The sequence below is a fragment of the Chelonoidis abingdonii genome, chromosome 5 (genome assembly GCF_003597395.2).
Source record: "Chelonoidis abingdonii isolate Lonesome George chromosome 5, CheloAbing_2.0, whole genome shotgun sequence".
NCBI lineage: Eukaryota > Metazoa > Chordata > Testudines > Testudinidae > Chelonoidis > Chelonoidis abingdonii.
Window position 1 is genome coordinate 4664359 of NC_133773.1, and position 19511 is coordinate 4683869.

Below are 19511 nucleotides of genomic sequence, written 5' to 3' on the forward strand. Positions count from 1 at the left end.
GCCCTACTCCTTTTAAAACATTTTAAAGCACTTGTAGATATCTGTGGAACATTATGGGGAAGGAAAGAAGGGAAAGATGGTGAGGCACAATGGTGAGGAGCAAAGAGTGTTGGCATGGAGAAGAGAAGGGAGTGGGGAAAGGTTCTCGGTGTCTGTCAGGAGGAGGAAAGGAGGAAGGGTGATGAGAGAGGTGGAGTAAATGACACCAAAAGTCTATCTGCAGGAAGTGAAGGAGTCAAAGAATGAAGTGCTGATTTGAAGAAATGCAGCTCTGACATCAGGAGAAGCTGACTGCTTTAAGGCTTCCAGAAGAGCTGGGGAATGTCCAGTTTCAACTCCCGTCTGCTGGCAGCCACGTGGTGGTGGGACCTGGATGGGTCTCCCTGTTTCTGGTATAAATGGAGGCAATGAGAGGTCCTGGAAGCTTAGCTGTCCCTCCCTTTCCCAGCTGCTGCTGACCTTAAACACAGCACTTAACCTTTGTACCTCCATTTCCTTGCAGTAAAATGGGGACAATGCTTACACATGTTTGTAATGTGTTTTGAGATCTACCAATAAAAAGGGCCATATAAAGTATAGAACTGATGTTTACTAGAGTAAACTGGTTCCTCTTGATAAATGTCTGCATGGATCCACACGCTTGAATGATGTATTCCCTGGCGCACAAGCTCACGCATTCTGCTAGTAGCTAGCATGTCTGTTGGGCGGTGTGCACACACTGCCTAGTTTTGTACCCATATTTGAGGGAGCATGGACCCAACTGCCCTTCAATTCCTTCCCATAAATCAAGGATCTATAGTAAGACTCCAGAGTAGTGTCTGTGGTTTCAATGGCCTTTGCAGTTGTTTCGCTAGAAAGGGTTGTGTGAAGACTATTGCTTCTAGGTCAAGAGTCTTCTGTGGGCAAGTGCAAAACTTTCTCTTTATGGCCGCCCTGGGCTTCTAATCTATCCCAGCTGTTTGTCAGTCAAGCATTTCTGTTGTTTGGGCAAAACAATCTGCCAGGTTTATTGCATTACTTACAATGTGCTGGAGCATCTATAGATACCATGTCCTCTATCTTCCAAGCCCCTTAAGTACAGATGTTCTGCCACTCCAATTCTACAAATGTTTTCATCAGTTTAATTTTTAAATACCAGATGTGGTTTTCTTCCCATTTCCCTATACTAGGCTGCAAAGTACAATGGAATGTCTACATCCATTTCCACAGCCTCTTTTCCTCTTCCCTCATTTATGGTTTTTTATTACATTGACAAATACTTGACATCTTTAGAAGGACAAATTGTTAATGCATTATGGAAAAAAAACTTTGAAATTTGATACTATTCATTTTGTAATGTTTTTATTTTTCATAATTAACATTTTCACACCAATGCTATTTTTTTTAAAGTGGGCCTGTACTGAAACGTTATGTAAAATTCACTTCAAAAAATGACGAGCCTATTGCATGTGACTGGGAGGATTCATCCTCAGGTAAGTTTAAAGGTGGCATTTTCTTTGGGTTCCTTTTATATATACGTGAGAATATTGGACATTTAATTTAAAGTATTTATAAAACTACTCAGTTTAAAATTGCATGCAATATCATGAAAGGTTTTGGGGGAACCAAGAGGCTGAAGGTCTGTTCTTTAGTTCTGGGATCATCCATGAATGCGCTAACTTATGTATATAATGCTTTTTTCTTCAGAAAATGGGTTTTACCTAAATTTTTGAAATATTTTTGGTTTTGAATTATATGTAAATGTAATGAGGTCAGAGTCCTGTGGGAAAAAAAATAGCATGTGATCATGGTAATCCCTGTTTGGTGATTTATATTGCATTTTTCAGATAAATCTACAGCCTTGGATGGTGATGCAAATGAATTTTTGTCAAACACGCAACCAAAGCATAAACTAGGTACGGTTATTTTTTAAGTTCCTTTATGTAAATGCATGAAATACAGCTAGGATTTCAATTTTGCAATAAATTATTATGTGCAATAAAGACCCACAAAACTCTTATGGGGAAAAATAAGTAGTATGCTGTTCATTTTCTCTTTAATATTATGATTGTATGGTAATCCCAATCAGATTATGGTCCCATTGTGCAAACACAGAAAGGTGTAATCCCCAAGAGCCTACTATCAAGATGAAAAACATGTCAAGGGTGGGAGAATGGAATGCAACAAACAAGCAGAAGTGGTCGTGATGGTGATAGGCAAGACTTGTTAGTTCCATCTTTTAGAAACAGAATTAACCAATGTCTAATTTTTAAAATAAATTTAAACTTTGGCCTTAAATATAAAAATATGTAGACTAAATTCTGAACTTTCTCTATTTTGGTTATATTCAACAATTTTCCTTTTAGCCTCACCATGCTAATCTTAATGATGTTTAGTTATCACTATTTTATCTTGTTTTTACCCCTTTCATTTTTATTTCATTGTTTAAAACTCTGGTCTTGTATGTCTTAAAAATTATTTTAAACACACAGATTTTGGTATTTAACATTTGCCACTTTCTGTTACAAATATTATAAATTATGTTGTCTAACTCCAAGGCCTGGTCTACATGGTGTGTGTGTCTGTCTAAGTTATGCAACTTCAACTACATGAATAACGTAGCTGAAGTAGACTCTGCCTGTGCCTCTCACCAAGCTGGAGTACAGGAGTCAACGGGAGAGTGCTTGGGGGTCGATTTATCGCTTCTAGACTAGACCTATAAATTGACCCCCGCTGGATCGATCGCTGCCTACCGATCTGGCATGTAGTGAAGACATACCCTAACTTCTCTGTATATTTTAAAGCTCTTACCCTCTTGTCTTTAAATTAAGTGTGGCAAAGTACCTGCCTCTCCTTTTGTTAGCTCAGTCCTTCTTAGCCTCGGAGACACAGGCTTGGGCAAAGTAAAAGAAAAAAAACCTTCCCAATCTCGCAGGGTCTGGCTGATCCCTTCTCAGCCAGCCCCTTGGTTAGTTTCCTCTCCTTCTGGGGAGAATGCAATCTGCCTTGCAAGAACAGTCTCAGAGTTCAGCTGCCCCTACTTGCTGGCAGCTACTCTGCTTCTCTCTTCCTCCCCCCCTGCTCCCTGCCAGGGAGGTTATTAAAAAGGTCTCCAGCAATCGGGGCAGCTGAACCTAATTAGTGTCCTGCTAACCCTGTCCCAGCTGAACCTTATTCCTCCGGGCTAAGCCTTCCGGGACCAATTACTACCCCTCTCCTGGTAGCTAATTGTCCTGAGTTGCCACATATTCTCCCCCCCCCCCCCGCTCCCGCTCAACACTGTGGGGTGGGCTACTTGGTTGAACAGTGCACCCTCGAAAGGTCATCTGCATTGCCATGTTGGTTCCGGACTGGTGCTGAACCATGAAGTGGAAGGGTTTGAAGCGATAGAACCATCTCGTTACTCGCCATTCTTGTCTCTTGTTTGGTGCATCCACTGCAACCGGGCATGGTCCGTGACCAGGGTAATCTCCGTCCCGGTAGATAATAGCGGAGGCTTTCTACGGCCCATTTTACTGCAGGCATTCCTTCTCACAATGGCATACTTCCGTTCCCTAGGCAGGAGCTTCTATGAGGAGAGGACGGGGTGTTCGTCATCTCCAACCATTTGGGAAAGCACCGCCCCCAGCCCTACTTCCGAGAATGTCCGTCTGTAGGATAAACTCCTGCCCCAGTCTGGGGCTACTAGTATGGGTCCATGCAGAGGGGCGTTCGCAAGATCTGCAAAAGCGACTTCGACCGCAGCAGACCATTTACTATGTCTGGGCCCCGAGCCTGGTCAGGTCCGTTAATGGGCATGCCCTGGGTGGCCAAGTGGGAATGAACCGCCTATAGTACCCCACGAGTCCCAGAAATGCTCGGATCTGTTTTTCCGGAGTGGGTGGGGCCACTTCTGTATTGCATCTAATTTGTTGAGTTGGGGCCTCCCACGCCCCTCCCCACTCATATACCCAAGGTATTTGGCTTCAGCTAAAACCGATCGAACACTTGGAGGATTTGCGGTCAGTCCTGCCTTCTTCAGGGTATCTAGGGCTGCCTCTACCTTTCCGGGGTGCGTTCTCCAGTCGGGGCTATATATGATGATGTCATCAAGATAGGCAGCAGCGTACTCCCTATGGGACCGTAACAGCTTGTCCATTAGCCGCTGGCAGTAGCGGGCCCCATGCAATCCAAGGGAAGACAGTGTATTGATATAGTCCTTCCGGGGTTGCAAAGGCCGTCTTCTCCTTGTCGGCCTTAGCCAGGGGATCTGCAAATGCCCTTAGTAAGATCAAGAGTAGACATAAAACAGGCCTTTCCCAGTTGTCAATCAGCTCATCAATCCTGGGTAAAGGGTAGGCGGTTCAAATCAGGACACCTCGTTTAGCTTGCGAAGTCGTTGCAGAACCTCATACTGCCGTCTGGCTTAGGCATAACCACGGGACTGGACCATTGACTATGAGACTCTTCAATAATCCCTAGGGCCCAGCATCTTCCTGACCTCTTTCCGAATTTCTTCTCTCTTGGCCTCTGGGATCCGGTATGGCTTGACGTGCACCTTCACTCGGGCTTCTGTGAAGATATGATGGTTAACCTCCGTAGTCCTACCTGGCTTTCCGAGAACACATTTGGTTGGCGTTTGACCAGGCTGATCGCCTCGGATCGTTGTTCCAGGGGTCAGCTCCGGGTATATTCCCACCAGGTTGGGCTGTCGTCTTTAGGGGATGGAGCCCCCAGCGCAGCTACCAGGGTTTCTCTATCCTGCCAGGGTTTCAGCAGATTTATGATGGTAGATCTGCTCCAGCTTCGGCGACCTGGCTGCGGACCTTATAGTCAGCTTCTCCCACCGCTTCGATTACCTCATAGGGTCCTGCCATCTGGCCAGGAGCTTGCTCTATGCCGGTGGTATGCACCATCACCCGCGTCCCCCCTGGAACTTCCGGGACTTTCTTGACGATTGTATATGTCCGTTGCGCCCTTGGGCCTTCTCCATGTGTTCGCGCACCAGGGGGGTGACTCTGCGATTCGTTTCTCATTTGTAGCACATGTCCACAATGTTTCTCCCCAGGTTCGGCTGCTTTCCCAGTCTTCTTTAGCCAGATCCAGTATGCCCCTGGGCTGACACATCTAACAGCTCGAAGGGGGAGAATCCAGTGGAAGCCTGAGAACTTCCGGACGGCAAAACAGCACATAAGGTAGCAGGGCATCCAGTCTTTTCCATTGCAGCTGATCACCTTCCGTAACATGTTCTTCAACGTCCTATTAAAGCGTTCAACGAGGCCATTGGTCTGGAGTGGTAGACGACGTTCTGAGGGTCCGTATGTGGAGCATGTTACACAAGTCCTTCATAGCTTAGAAACAAAGGGGGTCCCTTGGTCCGTCAGGATCTCCTTAGGTATCCCTACTCTGGAGAATTCTGTGACTATTCTTTGGCTATGGACTTGGACATGGTATTCCGTAGGGGGATGGCCTCAGGGTATCGGGTGGCATATCTAGTACTACCAGGATGTACTGATGGCCCCGGCTGACTTTCCAATGGCCCCACTATGTCCATAGCTATTCCGCTCGAACGGAACCTCATAATCGGTAGAGGGACCACAGGGCCCTTAAGTATGGTCGGGGCCATGTAATTGGCACTCCGGACAGGAGGAACAATATCGCCTGACGGCCTGCATAAATGCCAGGCCAAAAAAACCTCTGTAGAATCCGATCAGAGGGTCTTATCCATCCCTAGATGGAGCCCAAACAGGATGACTGTGGGCCAGATCCATTACCGCCTTTGAGCTTCCGAGGGGCCAAGAGTTGTTGATGACTTGCTCTTGGATGGTGGACTACTCTCATCAGCAGATCTTTTTAAACATGTTAATATGGTCCCGGGCCTATAGCTCTCCTCTCACTGGGACCCATTCACCTCGACTACTCCCTTAAAAATGTTTTTTTTTTTTTTTTTTTGGTCAGGCCCTGCTGACTTGAAGACATTAACTTGTCTAAGTCAGTCTTAACTTATTCTTTCCCTATTTTAGCCTCAGGTCCTACCCATTTACACTGATGTTCACTATGTTAGTCATCTGATCATCGCTATATTTTTGGTTAAAAGTGAAACAAAAAGGCATTTAACACTTTGGCTATTGCTGCATTTTCTGTTGTCTTTCCTTCCTCCCTCATTGAATAGTGGATCTGCTGTCTTTGGTCTTCCTCTCGCTTCTAGTGTATTATAGCCTCTTCACTACTCTTACTATTTGAACCCATTTTGTGATATGCCTCAGGAGTTTGCTGAGATAAATTGAATGAAATGTAATAGAAAACGAGTATGGGGAAATATTGGACAGATAGGGTGAAATATCTGTGTGGTACGTGTGCATGTGAAATATGATTGGCAACGCTTGTTTTCTTGCGCAGTCGTAAAAGCAATGTGTTATAGCCGAAGTGTTAAGGATATGATGAATATTCTGTGTTAGCCTAATAAATAGTGCTATTGGTTTAATATCAGTATTCTGTTAAACACTTTTCTGATAAAAACTTGACTAATAAATAGTTCCATGTTAATTAATGTTGTAAGTTCTGAGCTTCTGATGGTGAAAGCAGTTGTTGAACGCTATTCAAATGTTGCCGGTCCTGGTATGCTTGCCAGTAGACCTGCATTTTGCATATTATCCAGAAAACTGGCTGTATTTTTTTTTAAAAGGCCTGGTTGAAAGCTAAACAACATGCAATAATTTTGCAAAAGAGTGCACATTTTGTAAAGCAACACGTCTCTCACGCTAGTGAAATTTCAGCCTATGCTACAGTCACCAGATTGAAATATGCACAATAGAAAACAAATCACTACAAAATTTGTAAAATATCTTATGCTGTGGGGAGTGACAGCTTTCTTTAGAGTCTTCAACAGGGGTAATGATTCAGAGGAAGTAATTAGAGTGTGTTGGACTTCTACTGCTAACTTCTGGGTTTATTTTATCCAATATGAATTATTTTTTTCTTTAAATCTGTTTATTAGTAATGCCATCTCAAACACCCAATGTTCGTCGGACAAAAAGAATACGACTAAAGCCTTTGGAGTATTGGCGAGGGGAGCGTGTGAACTATATGATGAGACCTTCAGGTATTGTTTCTATATATATTTCTGTTTGTCTTTAATTTTAGTTCAGTGCATATCAGAGTATATATCGGGACATTATTCTTCTCCTTAAAACATTAATAACTAGAATTAATGTCATAAGATTGCTATACACCGTCAGAAAGCAAAGCTGCCCATTCTGTACTTCTGTATGTTAATGTTGTATTCCTAAAGGGGGGAATAAAATGATTTCTCCAAATCTGTATTCTCCTACAATATAGAATCATGAAGGTAAGAGAAGGAAAAGACCTATTAGGCTGACTCTGATCCTTCTTCCAATGCAGAATTATTTTTCTGTCTCTCTTGTTCTAATTCATCCAATCTAATTTAAAATCTCGCAAGTAATGGAATACATCTCACTATCAAGGACTTTTGCATTGCACATCAGCCTACGTTTTTCCTTAGTTTAATCATACTGTCTGTGATTGCATTAAATTTTCTCTATTCTTGTTTTTTTAAATAGTTGACTTGTCTTACTTACGTATTACATACCTAGAGGTAGGGCCAGAGTTTTGAAAGAACTCAGCTGCATTTGCTCTCAATGGGAGCTGCTTAATCCTGAGGTTTTTTTTAAAAATCTGACTACTTTGCTTTGGGTGTCCTGTAAAAGTGCTAAGCAGTTTTGAAAATCAGCCCAAACTGTGCTAAACTGTTCTGAATGTCTGGCCTACATATCTTAGGTTTTAGTCTTTCTGGATAGATCAGTCCTCCATGCTGTTTGATTATTTTTCTTGCTTTTAGAATCATAGAAATGTAGGACTGTAAGGGACCTTGAGAGGTCATCTAGTTCAGCTTCCCCTGGCTGAGGCAGAACCTACCAGGACAGTCCCTGATACGTGTTTGTCTAACCTGTTCTTAAAACCTCCAGTGATGGGAATTCCATAACCTCTCTTGGAAGCCTGTTGGAGTACTTAATGATGCTTATATTGAGAAAACCTTTCTAAATAGCTAACCTACCTCTCCCTTGCTATTGATTAAGCTGATTACTTCTTGTCCTACCTTCAGTGGACTTGGAGAACAATTGATCACTCTCCCCTTTATAAAAGCCCATAACGGATTTGAAGATTGTTATCAAGGTCTCACTCACAGTCTTCTGTTCTCAAGACTAAACGTACCCAATTTTTTAATGTTTCCTCATAGGTCAGGCTTTCTAAAACTTTTATAATTTGTATTACTTGCCCTGGAGTCTGTCAAGTTTTTCCATATCTTAGGGTGCCCAGAACTGGACACAATACTCCAGCAGAGGTCTTACCAGTGCTGAGTAGAGTGAGACCGTTACCTCCAGTATCTTCCATATGACACTCTGGTTAAAACACCCCAGAAAGATATTTGTTTTTTTTTTTCAGTTGTATCACAATGTTGGCTTATATTCAATTTGTGATCCACTATAACCCCCAGAGCCTTTTCAGCAGTGCCTTATTCCCCATTTTGTAGTTGTTCATTTGATTTTTTTCCCCCTCCAAAGTGTAATATTTGGTACATGTCTTTGTTGAATTTCATCCTATTTATTTCAGATCATTTCTCCAGTTTGTCAAGATCATTTTGAAATCCATTGTTGGCCTCCAAAGTACTTGCAGCTGCTCCTAGCTTGATGGCATCTGCACATTTTATAAGTATAATCTCCCCTTTATTATCCAAAAAGAACGGGCACCTTAAAGTAATTCATAAAAATGGTTAGTGACAGACCTGTGTGCGACCCCTACTAGATACATCCTCCCAGTTTGACAGTTAACCATTGATAACTACTCTTTGACTATGGTCTTTCAATCAGTTGTGCACCATTCTTTAGTAGGCAGCCTTCAGTCTCAAGAGACCATGTATATGGACCCCTGAGAGGTAAAGCCTTACTAAAATCAAAATATATCAAGTCTGTTGCTTCTCCCCCATGTGGTTGGCCAGTAACAGTATCCAAGAAGGAAACTAGGTTGATTTGTCATAATTTGTTCTTGATAAATTCATGTTGTATATTACTTACTACCCTATTATCCTTTAGGTGCTTACAAATTGATTCATAATTTTTTCCAGTATTTTTCCAGGTATCAAAGTTAGGCTGACTGGTCTATAATTCCTCAGGTTTCTCTTTTTAAAGATAGGTACCATGTTTTCCCTTCTCCAGTCCTCTGGGAGCTCACCATTCTGCATGAGTTGTCAAAGATAATTGTTAAATGTTCCAAGATTTCGTAAGCCAGTTCCTTAAATATCCTAGGGTGAATTTCATCAGGCCCTGCTGACTTGAATACATCTAACTTGCCTAAATATTCTTTCACCCATCTTTTTCCTATTGTAACTTTTCTTCTTTACCCCTAGATAATATTAATTGTATTAAATATCAGATCACAAACTTTTAAGTGAATACTGAAGCAAAATCAGCACTAAACAGTTCAGCCTTCTTGGTGTCATCATCATTAGCTCTCCTTTCCTGCTAAGTAGTGAACCTATGCTTTCCTTCATCTTTCTCTTGCACCCAATTTATTGATAGAACCTCTTAATACTGCCTTTTGTGACTCTTGTTAGGTGTAACTTGTTTTGTGCTTTAGCCTTTCTGATTTTATCCCTGCCTGCTTGTGCTATTGTTTTGTATACATCCTAAGCAATTTGTTCATGTTTCCACTTTTTGTAGGTTTCCTTTTTGATTTTTCAGGTCATTAAAGAGCTCCTGGTGCAGCTGCGTATTAGCCTCTTGCTATTCTTCTTATATTTCCTTCACATCAGAATAGCTTGCTGTTGGAGCTTTAATATTGTCTCTTTGAGAAACTGCAGGCAATCCTGAACAACTGTTTCTCTGAAATTTTCTTCCCATGGTACCCTGCCTACCAGTTCTGAGATTGTAAAATTCTGCTTTTCTGAAGTCCATTGTCCTTATTTTGCTGCTCTCTCTCCTTCTTTTCCTTAGAATCATGAAATCTGTTGATCATTTCATGATTGCTTTCACCCACGTTGCGTTCTATCATCAGATTTACAACCAATTAATCCCTGTTGGAATCAACTCTAAAATGACTGCTCCCTGATTATCTCCTTCACCGTCTGAAAAAAGTTGTGCCTGGTACATTCCAAGAATTTATTAGAGATTTTTTTGTCCAAACTACCTTCAGTTTGTTTATCTTTCTGTTAATGTGATGTAATGCTCAGAGCTGAAGGTGAGGTTCCTGATATAAAAATGTGTAAAATATTACCTTATTTTTAGCAATGTATGATAAAATACCTTTGTATGTTCTGGCCAAAATTGCACTGACCTTTTTGTATGAAGTTGCAAACTCACGTCAAAAGAAAGTTTCTTTCACCATTGGTGTTGGCCAGATTTCTTTTATGCATTGGATATGTGTTATTTTGCCCTCTTTCATGCTTTTTTTTACCAGCTTTTAGCCTTTTTTTATACATGTGAATTAATCAGAATGAAGTATATTTTAAGCTAGAATTAGAAAAATGGTTATTAACATCTAAATATTACATCTCTTTGGTTCCTCTTGTCCAGTAATTTTGTTAGGTAAATTAAAGCAATCTTTACAATTACTAATTGCAAGAAAATTAACATTAACACAGTATTTATGGTGTTCCTTACATTAAGTACAGGGAATTCTCAGAATGCTGCAGTAACATTAATTCTTTAAAATTTGTCGCTTTTACCTAATTAATGCCTAGAGCTCCTGTCTTTCCTTTTCTTGTAAAGTATTGTGAACCTTCCAGTTTGCCCTGAATGCAAAAAGATCCACTTCAGAACACCGAAATTTTTGATGATCAATTTGAAGGACTTGTAGTGAAGACAACTCTGCCTGATCAATTTTCTTTCTATTCACACAGCTGACCTTCATGTTGGTGGTGCCCTTGATATGCAAGGCCCTATTAGACAATAGATGGGTTTCTGCCCACTGAATTAATGATTCAGCTTCCTTTTGTAAATCTGTTGACTTCATACCCTCCTCTTGGTTGTGTCGTTACCAGAATATGACAGTTTGGCAACACTGGACCAGTTGTCAAAGAGCATACTTAATGCTCTCAGCGTAGAAAATTTGTTTTTTTTTGTTTCAAGGACAGTGTCTTTTGAGCCACTGACTTGGAGGACTTGCCACATCCTTCGAGACTGGTGTGTCTCTTGATATGACAGACCTCTCTGGCTCTGCCGTGACCAACCCTTCCTGGACTATTTCTGGACTCATCCACCAACACAGGAATTTCAGAGCAAGTGATGGAATGTTTACTTTTTGAGATGGGACAATCAGAACATTTCAGGGAAGGGACAGCAGCAAATTTTACAGAGTCCTCATGCATTTTTTACTTAAGGCACTATCCCTATGCAGGATACAGTCATCCCTAGAAGTTCAGGAGGGTGCCTACTGACATCCTCAGGAGGGTAATTGCTGATCTGATCTTGCTCCTCTTTCAGCTGACTGAAAGATTTTGTGTACCTCTGTCTTTATCGACACTCCAAGATATGACTTTTTTTTTGGATTGGATTTTTTTTATTGTTGACTCAGTTGCTTGAGTAGACCCCTCCTTGGATGGGCTCTGAGGAGAATGTAGTCCAGGAAATAGTATACTTATATACCTTTCTGTCTGAGAAAAGCCACAGAACAACAAGGACTTTTGTAAACACTCAAGGCACAGATGACCATCTGAAAGGCAGTGCTTTGTATTGAAAGTGATGGGTCCCTTGAGTGAATTGCAGAAATCTCCTGTTTTTTTGGTGAATTGGAACATGAAAATAGGTTTCTTTCAGTTTGATTGACACAGGATAGCAGATTGCACTGCTATGGACTTCAAGGTCTGCATTTTGTATTTGATTCTCCTTATGAACTTGTTCAGGTGGTTTAAGTCCAACACTACTCAATCCTTCCTGGATTTCTTGCGGACCAAAAACAAGATTAAGTAGTGGCTGGAACAGTCTCTGATTTGCAAAAGATGATCTGTGGTCTTCAACATATTTATCTTTTTGTGGATTTGAGGATACTGGAGAAGGAAGGAAATGGATCATTCAGGATCTTTGAGAGTTCTATGATGTATTCTTCTTGAACCACATCCAGGACCCATCTGTCTGATGTGCAGAGAGGCCACTGATCCTTGAATTTTAATAGTCTCCCCCCAAGGTGTTGCTTGTCCAAACTCTCCTGACCATATTCAGGCATTGTTTCTGGTGTCTTCAGTTTCATTGCGAGAAGACTGATCTCTCCACTGTGTTAAGCTGGGACCTAGGGGCCGAGCCCTATTGCTTTCCTGTGGGCACAAAGCTCTGTCTTGACTTGGGTCCCGGAAGACCTCCGAATGTATCCCAGAGTTCTTAACAGAAGCTGCCTGGTCAGGTGTGCTCCCCCCTCCTGCTCCGGCACATCTTCACTGCTGCATGGAGTTTGCCCAGAACAGAGAGCAAAGCTGACAGCTGGGAAGCTGACAGCTGGGCGGCATCTCCGGGATGTTGGGAATCCACTCCCTCTCCCTGCAGGGCATCTGTTTGGTTCTTGCTCCATTCTCTGGTCCTTGCTTCTGGCCCCCCCTGCCCTCCGTGGGGCTGCATGTGCAGGGGCACCCAGGCTGCGTGCACTGTCAGAGCGGCGAGTGGATGCCAGCCTCAGAATGTCCCTGCAGTCTCCAAGGAATCATTTAGCCCTGCTTCCTGGAGTGTGGTTGGGGCAATGGATAAGAGATCCCAGAGGGTGCTGGAGCACACTGCACCACAAACCCTGGGGATACATTTCACCGCTCTGCAGCCGGCAGCCATCAGGTTGGGATGTGTGTGTGTTTTCCCCTGAAACCTACATTTTATGTCAAACTTCAAAACAGGCAAAAATAAATAAAAAACCAACCAACCAAAACCACCTTCACCGAACATCCCATTTTAAAAATTAAGAATCGCAAAGTTTAATTTTAATAGTTTGATAGCCCTGGAGACTGATATCCCAGTTATCTTCAGAACAGCTGCACATGGGCATTTTCCTGCCAACGTGACCCAGCCTAGAGATGGAGAGCCCAGATCTCAGGTTAGATGGTACTTCAGTATATGGCCTTCTTAAACTGCAGTCATTCTACTGAGACAGCCACAAAAGGAGCTGCATATGAAGTTTATGTACCCAAGTGTTCCTTATGGGCACCTGAGTCTCACTAATAACACTGCCACAGTTAGGAAACAGGGTAGGCAGTAGACTTTTCCCACAGTGCACCACATTCTTAGGGCTAGACTGTTGACATGGGGTGGAGGCACTAAGCATTTTGGGATGTTTACTTTGACTTGGGTCTGTGCACTGCAGTGTGGACGCCGGAGCCCTAGCTTCAAGTGCAGGTTAGAAAATCCTCAACCTAGGATTAAAATGCAATGAAGACGCTCAAGCCCAAGGTTCTCTGACACGGGTCAGCTGACTTGAGTCCAGCTAACCCTAGACGTACCGTAAGTGTCTGAGGTAATTTCTTGAATCCTTTTTAAAATTTTACTCCTTTGGGGAGCTGAGATTCGGAACCTGAGTCAGATGAACCTGTGAACCTGTTCCACTAACAGGCATCGCTTTATGTTTGCACCTTTAAGAGTGGATAAAAGGTCTGTAAGGGGACAGTGGAGCTGCTGATTGAGGCTCACAAGATGGCAGGCATGTTTCGTGACAAATCTAAGTGTTCCCTAACCAAAGAGGGTGTTTGTTTCTTTCTTTTTTTTGGGTGGTGGTGCGGGGGGAAGGATTCCTTTCTCTTCTCCTCCGTGCAGAATTCCTGACTTTCCCTGGGATTGCAGGAAGGAGACCAAATGGTCTGATGATGGAAGTGATGGGAGATGATGAAACCTGCGCTGTGATAGGGTGCATGTCTGAACCAGTCTGCTCCTGGCTCTGTCTGTGGCAGATTCCGCTGGTCCTGCTTATGGTTTTCCTGGGCCACTGTCCTTTGATGAAACCCTCTTTCGTAGCTGAAGGGCTGTCATCATTTTCTTGCCATTTTTCAATATGTTTGCAGCCTGGCTGTCAGATTCCCCACTGATGGGGTATGCCTGGGGAACTGGCTCCTGGGTCAGAGTAAGACGACCAAAGCAAAGCCTCTCCAATCCAGCAGGTGAAGAAGCTGGAGTGCACATGAGACCGAAACCTCTCCTCCTGCTCCATGTGGCCGGGATACAGAACAGGAGGAATGCAGCATTGGGCTCCTGTTTGGACCTTTCTTCACCATGCCCTGAGCCTGTTATCTGGGCAGGCTAGGTGCTGGGTGGGTGGGCACTGTGGAAATCCCAGGCGGGAGACTGTCTCTTCAGGTTTTTTTGATTCTCTCACAGCAGGTACTGAGTTCCACTGCCCTGCAAGCAGTTACAGGAGGCAGAGCAAAACTCAGTGGGTCTCTGGAAGGTGGGGGCTAGTTCCCAGCAGTAGTCCTGCCCACAGCTATAGACCCACACTGGGGATCTGGGGATCTAGCCTTGAGAGAAAATCTGAGTTTTTGGATTGTATTCCCAAATGTGTCTGGGTTGCTTCACAAAGATGATGATTAAAAAAAAAAGTTAACCAAAAAAGCAATGTGTCCAAACAGAGCAAATTCTGAACTGCACTGTTTAAAAAAAACAAAACTTTTTCATAAAAATAATTTTTAAAATGCCTACTGTGCAATAATGTTTGTCACTTTTCTTCTATTTCAGGAGGATTTGTGGTAGGTGGAATAGTGTCTCCTGAAAAGGATCCCTGCAGGAAGGCTAGAGTAAAGAGAAAACATACGCCAAAAACAAGTATAAACTTTCTTGAAACTTATTTTGTTTTTTTATTTCAATAGCGGTATGGAGCAGTGGTTCAGATTATGCATAGTGCTAGCTCTTCACACCTCTCAGTACTCCTTTGCGGGGAAATTTTGTAAGAAGTTTAATTAATGTTAAGAACATAAGAACAGCCCTACTGGGTCAAACCAAAGGTCCATCTAGCCCAGTATCCTGTCTTTTGATATTAATATGAATTAAAACTGACATTGGTCATGGCTAACCCTAGATTAAGAAGAACTTCATGTAGTGAGAAAGGAGGAGCTACTTGAGGGAATCGGAGGTTGGTGATAAACTCAGTGCAATGAGTAAAGAAGGTGAACTGCAGTTCTGTCATTGATCAGCCTGTTGGTTAGATAATATAAATTAATGCTTGTACTCCTATTATGTGTAGGTAAGCTTCTGTAACTACCAAACATTTCATGAACTTAAGCATCGCCAATATCATACCAAAAGGCAATGCACAAAGGTCTTATGTGTATTGGGAAAACATATTGTTTTAGACATGTTAACTAACATGTTTTAACTAATTTAACATTGTATGATTTTATCCTCAATGTCAACAAGAACAGTTGTTTTAAAAACGTTAGCTGGTTGTGCTGATGAGACAAGTAGAGTTCTTGTCCGTACTACAGATGGTGGTGACTGATCTCATGATTGAGTTGGTCTGCAGATGATCACTTAGAACCAGAGCACCATATTCCATCCCAATAAAGAAGCCGGCTCCTTGTCAATCTGTTATCTGGTAATGGGTATAATTCCAGAAGCCTGCTATTTCTGAGCAGAGGTATTGAGACTTCCTACTTTCTAGAATGGAGTCTATCAGAAAAAAATATAATTTTAACTTGGAAAAGGTTTGTGGTGTAGGGTAGATAGGCCTCCCACTAAATCTGCTTTAACTATTTTAAAATGCACAAAACAAAAACTCTAAAGACTTTTACTTGTGAATTTGGATTAGGGCTGTCAAGCGATAAAAAAAAAATTAATTGCGATTAATCGCACTGTTAATAATAGAATACCATTTATTTAAATATTTTTGGATGTTTTCTACATTTTCAAATATATTGATTTCAATTACAACACCATACAAAGTGTACAATGCTCACTTTATATTTATTTTTGATCGCAAGTATTTGCACTGTAAAAAAACAAGAAATTGTATTTTTCAGTTCACTTAATACAAGTACTGTAGTGCACTCTCTTTATCATGAAAGTTGAACTTACAAATGTAAAATTACGTACAAAAAAAAACTGCATTCAAAAATAAAACAATCTGAAATGTTAGTGCCTTCAAGTCCACTCAGTCCTACTTCTTGTTCAGCCAGTTGCTCAGACAAACAAGTTTGGTTACAATTTGCAGGAGATAGTGCTGCCCGCTTCTTGTTTACAATGCCTCCTGAAAGTGAGAACAGACGTTCTCATGTCACCGTTGTAGCTGGCATGGCAAGATATTTATATGCCAGACACACTAAAGATTCATATGTCCCTTCATGTTTCAACCACCATTCCAGGGGACATGCGTCCATGCTGATGATGGATTCTGCTCAATAACAATCCAAAGAAGTGCGGACTGACGCATGTTCATTTTCATTATCTGAGTCAGATGCCACCAGCAGATGGTTGATTTTATTTTTTGGTGGTTCAGGTTCTGTAGTTTCTTCATCAGAGTGTTGCTCTTTTAAGAGTTCTGAAAGCATGCTCCACACCTCAACCCTCTCAGATTTTGTAAGGCACTTCAGATTCTTAAACCTTTGGTTCAGTGCTGCAGCTATTTTTAGAAATCTCACATTGGTTCCTTCTTTGCGTTTTGTGAAATCTGCTCTGAAAGTGTTCTTGAAATGAACAACATGTTCTAGGTCATCATCCGAGACTCCGGTAACATGAAATATATGGCAGAATGCGGGTAAAACAGAGCAGGGGATCTACAGTTCTCCCCCAAGGAGTTCAGTCACAAATTTAATGCATTATTTTTTTAATGGGCATCATCAGCATGGAAGCGTGTCCTCTGGAATGATGTCTGAAGCATGAAGGGGCATACCAATGTTTAGCATATCTGGCACGTAAATAGCTTGCAATGCGAGCTATAAAAGTGCCATGCACATACCTGTTCTCACTTTCTAGTGACATTGTAAATAAGAAGAGGGCAGCAGTATCTCCTGTAAATGTAAACAAACTTGTTTGTCTCAGCAGTTGGCTGAACAAGTAGGACTGAGTGGACTTGTAGGCGCTGAAGTTTTACACTGTTTTGGTTTTGAGTGCAGTTATGTAACACACAAAAAATTCTACATTTGTAAGTTGCACTTTCACGACAGAGATGGCACTATATAGTACTTGTATGAGGTAAATTGAAAAATACTATCTTTTGTTTATTATTTTTACAGTGCAAATATTTGTAATCAAAAATAACATGCACTTTGATTTAAATTACAACACACAATTCAATATATATGAAAATGTAGAAAAACATCTAAAATACTTAATACATTTCAACTGGTATTTTATTGTTTAACAGTGTGATTAAAACTGTGATTAATTGTGATTAAATTTTTTTATCGTGATTAATTTTTTTGAGTTAATCGTGTGAGTTAACCGCAGTTAATTTACAGCCTTAATTTGGGGCTAAATGTCCTTTTGGCAGCAGGTTTGACCTATCATGAAATCACTGAAAGAAGATGAGTTTCTGCAGTCATTTTTCAGGTTCAGTTAAGACATGCATTTGAACCTCCCAGTAAAGAGCCCTTTGTCATGGAATAGTAATGTGTTCCTGATTATGATAAACGTTACTTTTGGGGTCACGTTTCCTACCTGGTAAGTCATTTCTGACTTCAGCTGGTAGCAAAATAACTTTAGGTTCTAGTGACCAAACCTTTGTACTATACATACTTTATACTATATTTCATAAGACTAGCTGGTACTTCAGACATCTTTGAATTTCCCTCGAAAGGGAATGGTAATTTTCCAGTTTAAAAAGCCAGTCATCCTCAGAAGCACTCTTTCATGAACTCTGTGAAAACATCACTGTCACTGGGTTTTTAGCTAATGCAGACTAAATCTCTTAAATGAAGAAGCTGAGTAAATTTTCTAACATGAATCCCCAAGTTCTACTGAAACCAAGAGAACTATGTTGAAATGTCTGTCTGACTGCATCTGTCACTGCTACAGAATACAGAGGCCTGCAGTTTGGAGAGGGTCATGTCAAAACTTATCTATCTGAGGCAGAGTGGCTTTGTTTCCCGCCTTAGATTTGTCCTTGTGTAGGAGATCTGTAAAGCTGCCATGTGGGAGTCTCCATGTATTTATGAAGCAATATAGGTTGACATCAAGAAAGAAATCCAGGTTCTTCTTCGAGTGCTTGCTCATATCCATTCCAATTAGGTGTGTGCGCGCCGCGTGCACGCTCATCGGAAGATTTTTACCCTAGCAACACCCGGCGGGTCGGCTGGGTGCCCCCTGGCGTGGCGCCACTTTGGCACCGAATATATACCCCTGCTGACCCGTCCGCTCCTCAGTTCCTTCTTACCGCCCGTGTCGGTCGTTGGAACAGTGGAGCACGGCTTACCCCGATTTTTCGGTGTGTGATGTCCATGGCGGAGCCGAGGTCCGTGAGGGGACCCTGACCAGTACCTGACATCGTGCGCACGTAAGAAGTACGCGGAGTCTGTCCAGTGCCGAGAGGAGAGAACGGATGCGACAGCGCGTGCGGAGGGTCGACCGGATCGAGAAGGTCGGCTGGTAAGAGGCGAGTGCGGCAGGACAGCGTCGGGGCGGACCCGTGCGGAGTATCTGTCCGGAGATCGTGATCTGGAGCGGTGCCGCGAGTACGACGTGGTACCGAGAAGGGATCCGGTACCGGGACTGCAAGCGGTACCTGGATCTGGACCGATGATAGAACGGGGAACAGTGCCGGGATCTCGATCTTGAACGGTGCTGCCGGCAGCTTCGTGGAGTGCCTGACCAGAGCAGGCTTTCCCACTGACGTAAGAACCCACACCGCGGTGCGGGGTGAGGCAGGTCTGGGCTCCGTCAGAGCAGATAAGTTCTTGCGTTGAGAAGGTCTCTGCGTAGTGGGACGAGAGCTACTGAGGCAGTGCGAGAGCTGTCGCGCACTGGACTACAGGCTCTTGCGTGCGGCCGATCACGGTGCCGATGCGCGGTGCCGCGCAGGTGTTGGTGCCGGCGAACTCGGCGTGGTTGGTGCTCAGCCGTGGTGAAAGAGTTGTAGCCGCGGGAGCTTTAGCCTGCTTGGCCCGCGGGGAGGAGAGCGGTGCCGGGCTGCTTCTGTGCGGGGACGGCTGGTGCCGGGGTGTTCTGACGTGTGTTTCTCGGTGCCGATGAGCACTCTCCCCGCACGGCTGCGTGGCACTCGTGCCGGCTGAAGGAGCGAGGCTGCTTCCATTAGGAGGTTTTAACGAGAGTCTCGCTCCTTTTTTGTCGCCGCGTTTGAATGATTTACAATGCCGGCACTTATCAGTCAATGAATTCCCCAGACACTTTAGGCAGCGGTCGTGGGGGTCTCTGTTGCATTGGCGACGGCAAGCCGAGCACTGCTTGAAGCCCAGTGAGCCCGCATGGGCCGGGCCCGGGAGGAGAGGGGAGCGTATCCCAACCCTTTAAAACTATATCATGTATGTTTACACAACATTTAACACTATCTAACTCATAAACTCTATAGTACACAAGTACAAGACAGGTTGAAGAGCTAGAGAGTGGAGAAAGGCTAAGCGTGCT

At 42.9% G+C, this 19511-nt stretch overlaps 1 protein-coding gene across 4 annotated transcripts in view; it reads left to right on the top strand.

Moving 5' to 3' along the window:
- The window catches only part of CENPC (centromere protein C), an 87638-nt gene that overhangs the window by 22373 nt on the left and 45754 nt on the right, over window positions 1–19511 (top strand). Inside the window, exons 11-16 of one of the 4 annotated variants that reach the window (XR_012655900.1) lie at window positions 1390–1472; window positions 1827–1895; window positions 6956–7060; window positions 13758–13848; window positions 14673–14759; window positions 15419–15570. Coding sequence is in view for 1 of the 4 variants with exons in the window: in XM_032805213.2 (XP_032661104.1) it covers window positions 1390–1472; window positions 1827–1895; window positions 6956–7060; window positions 14673–14759 (344 nt within the window). In the remaining 3 variants the exon portion in view is untranslated. The remainder of the gene's footprint in view (window positions 1–1389; window positions 1473–1826; window positions 1896–6955; window positions 7061–13757; window positions 13849–14672; window positions 14760–15418; window positions 15571–19511) is intronic. The other 3 variants (XR_004377098.2, XR_012655901.1, XM_032805213.2) reach the window with 3 other exon arrangements.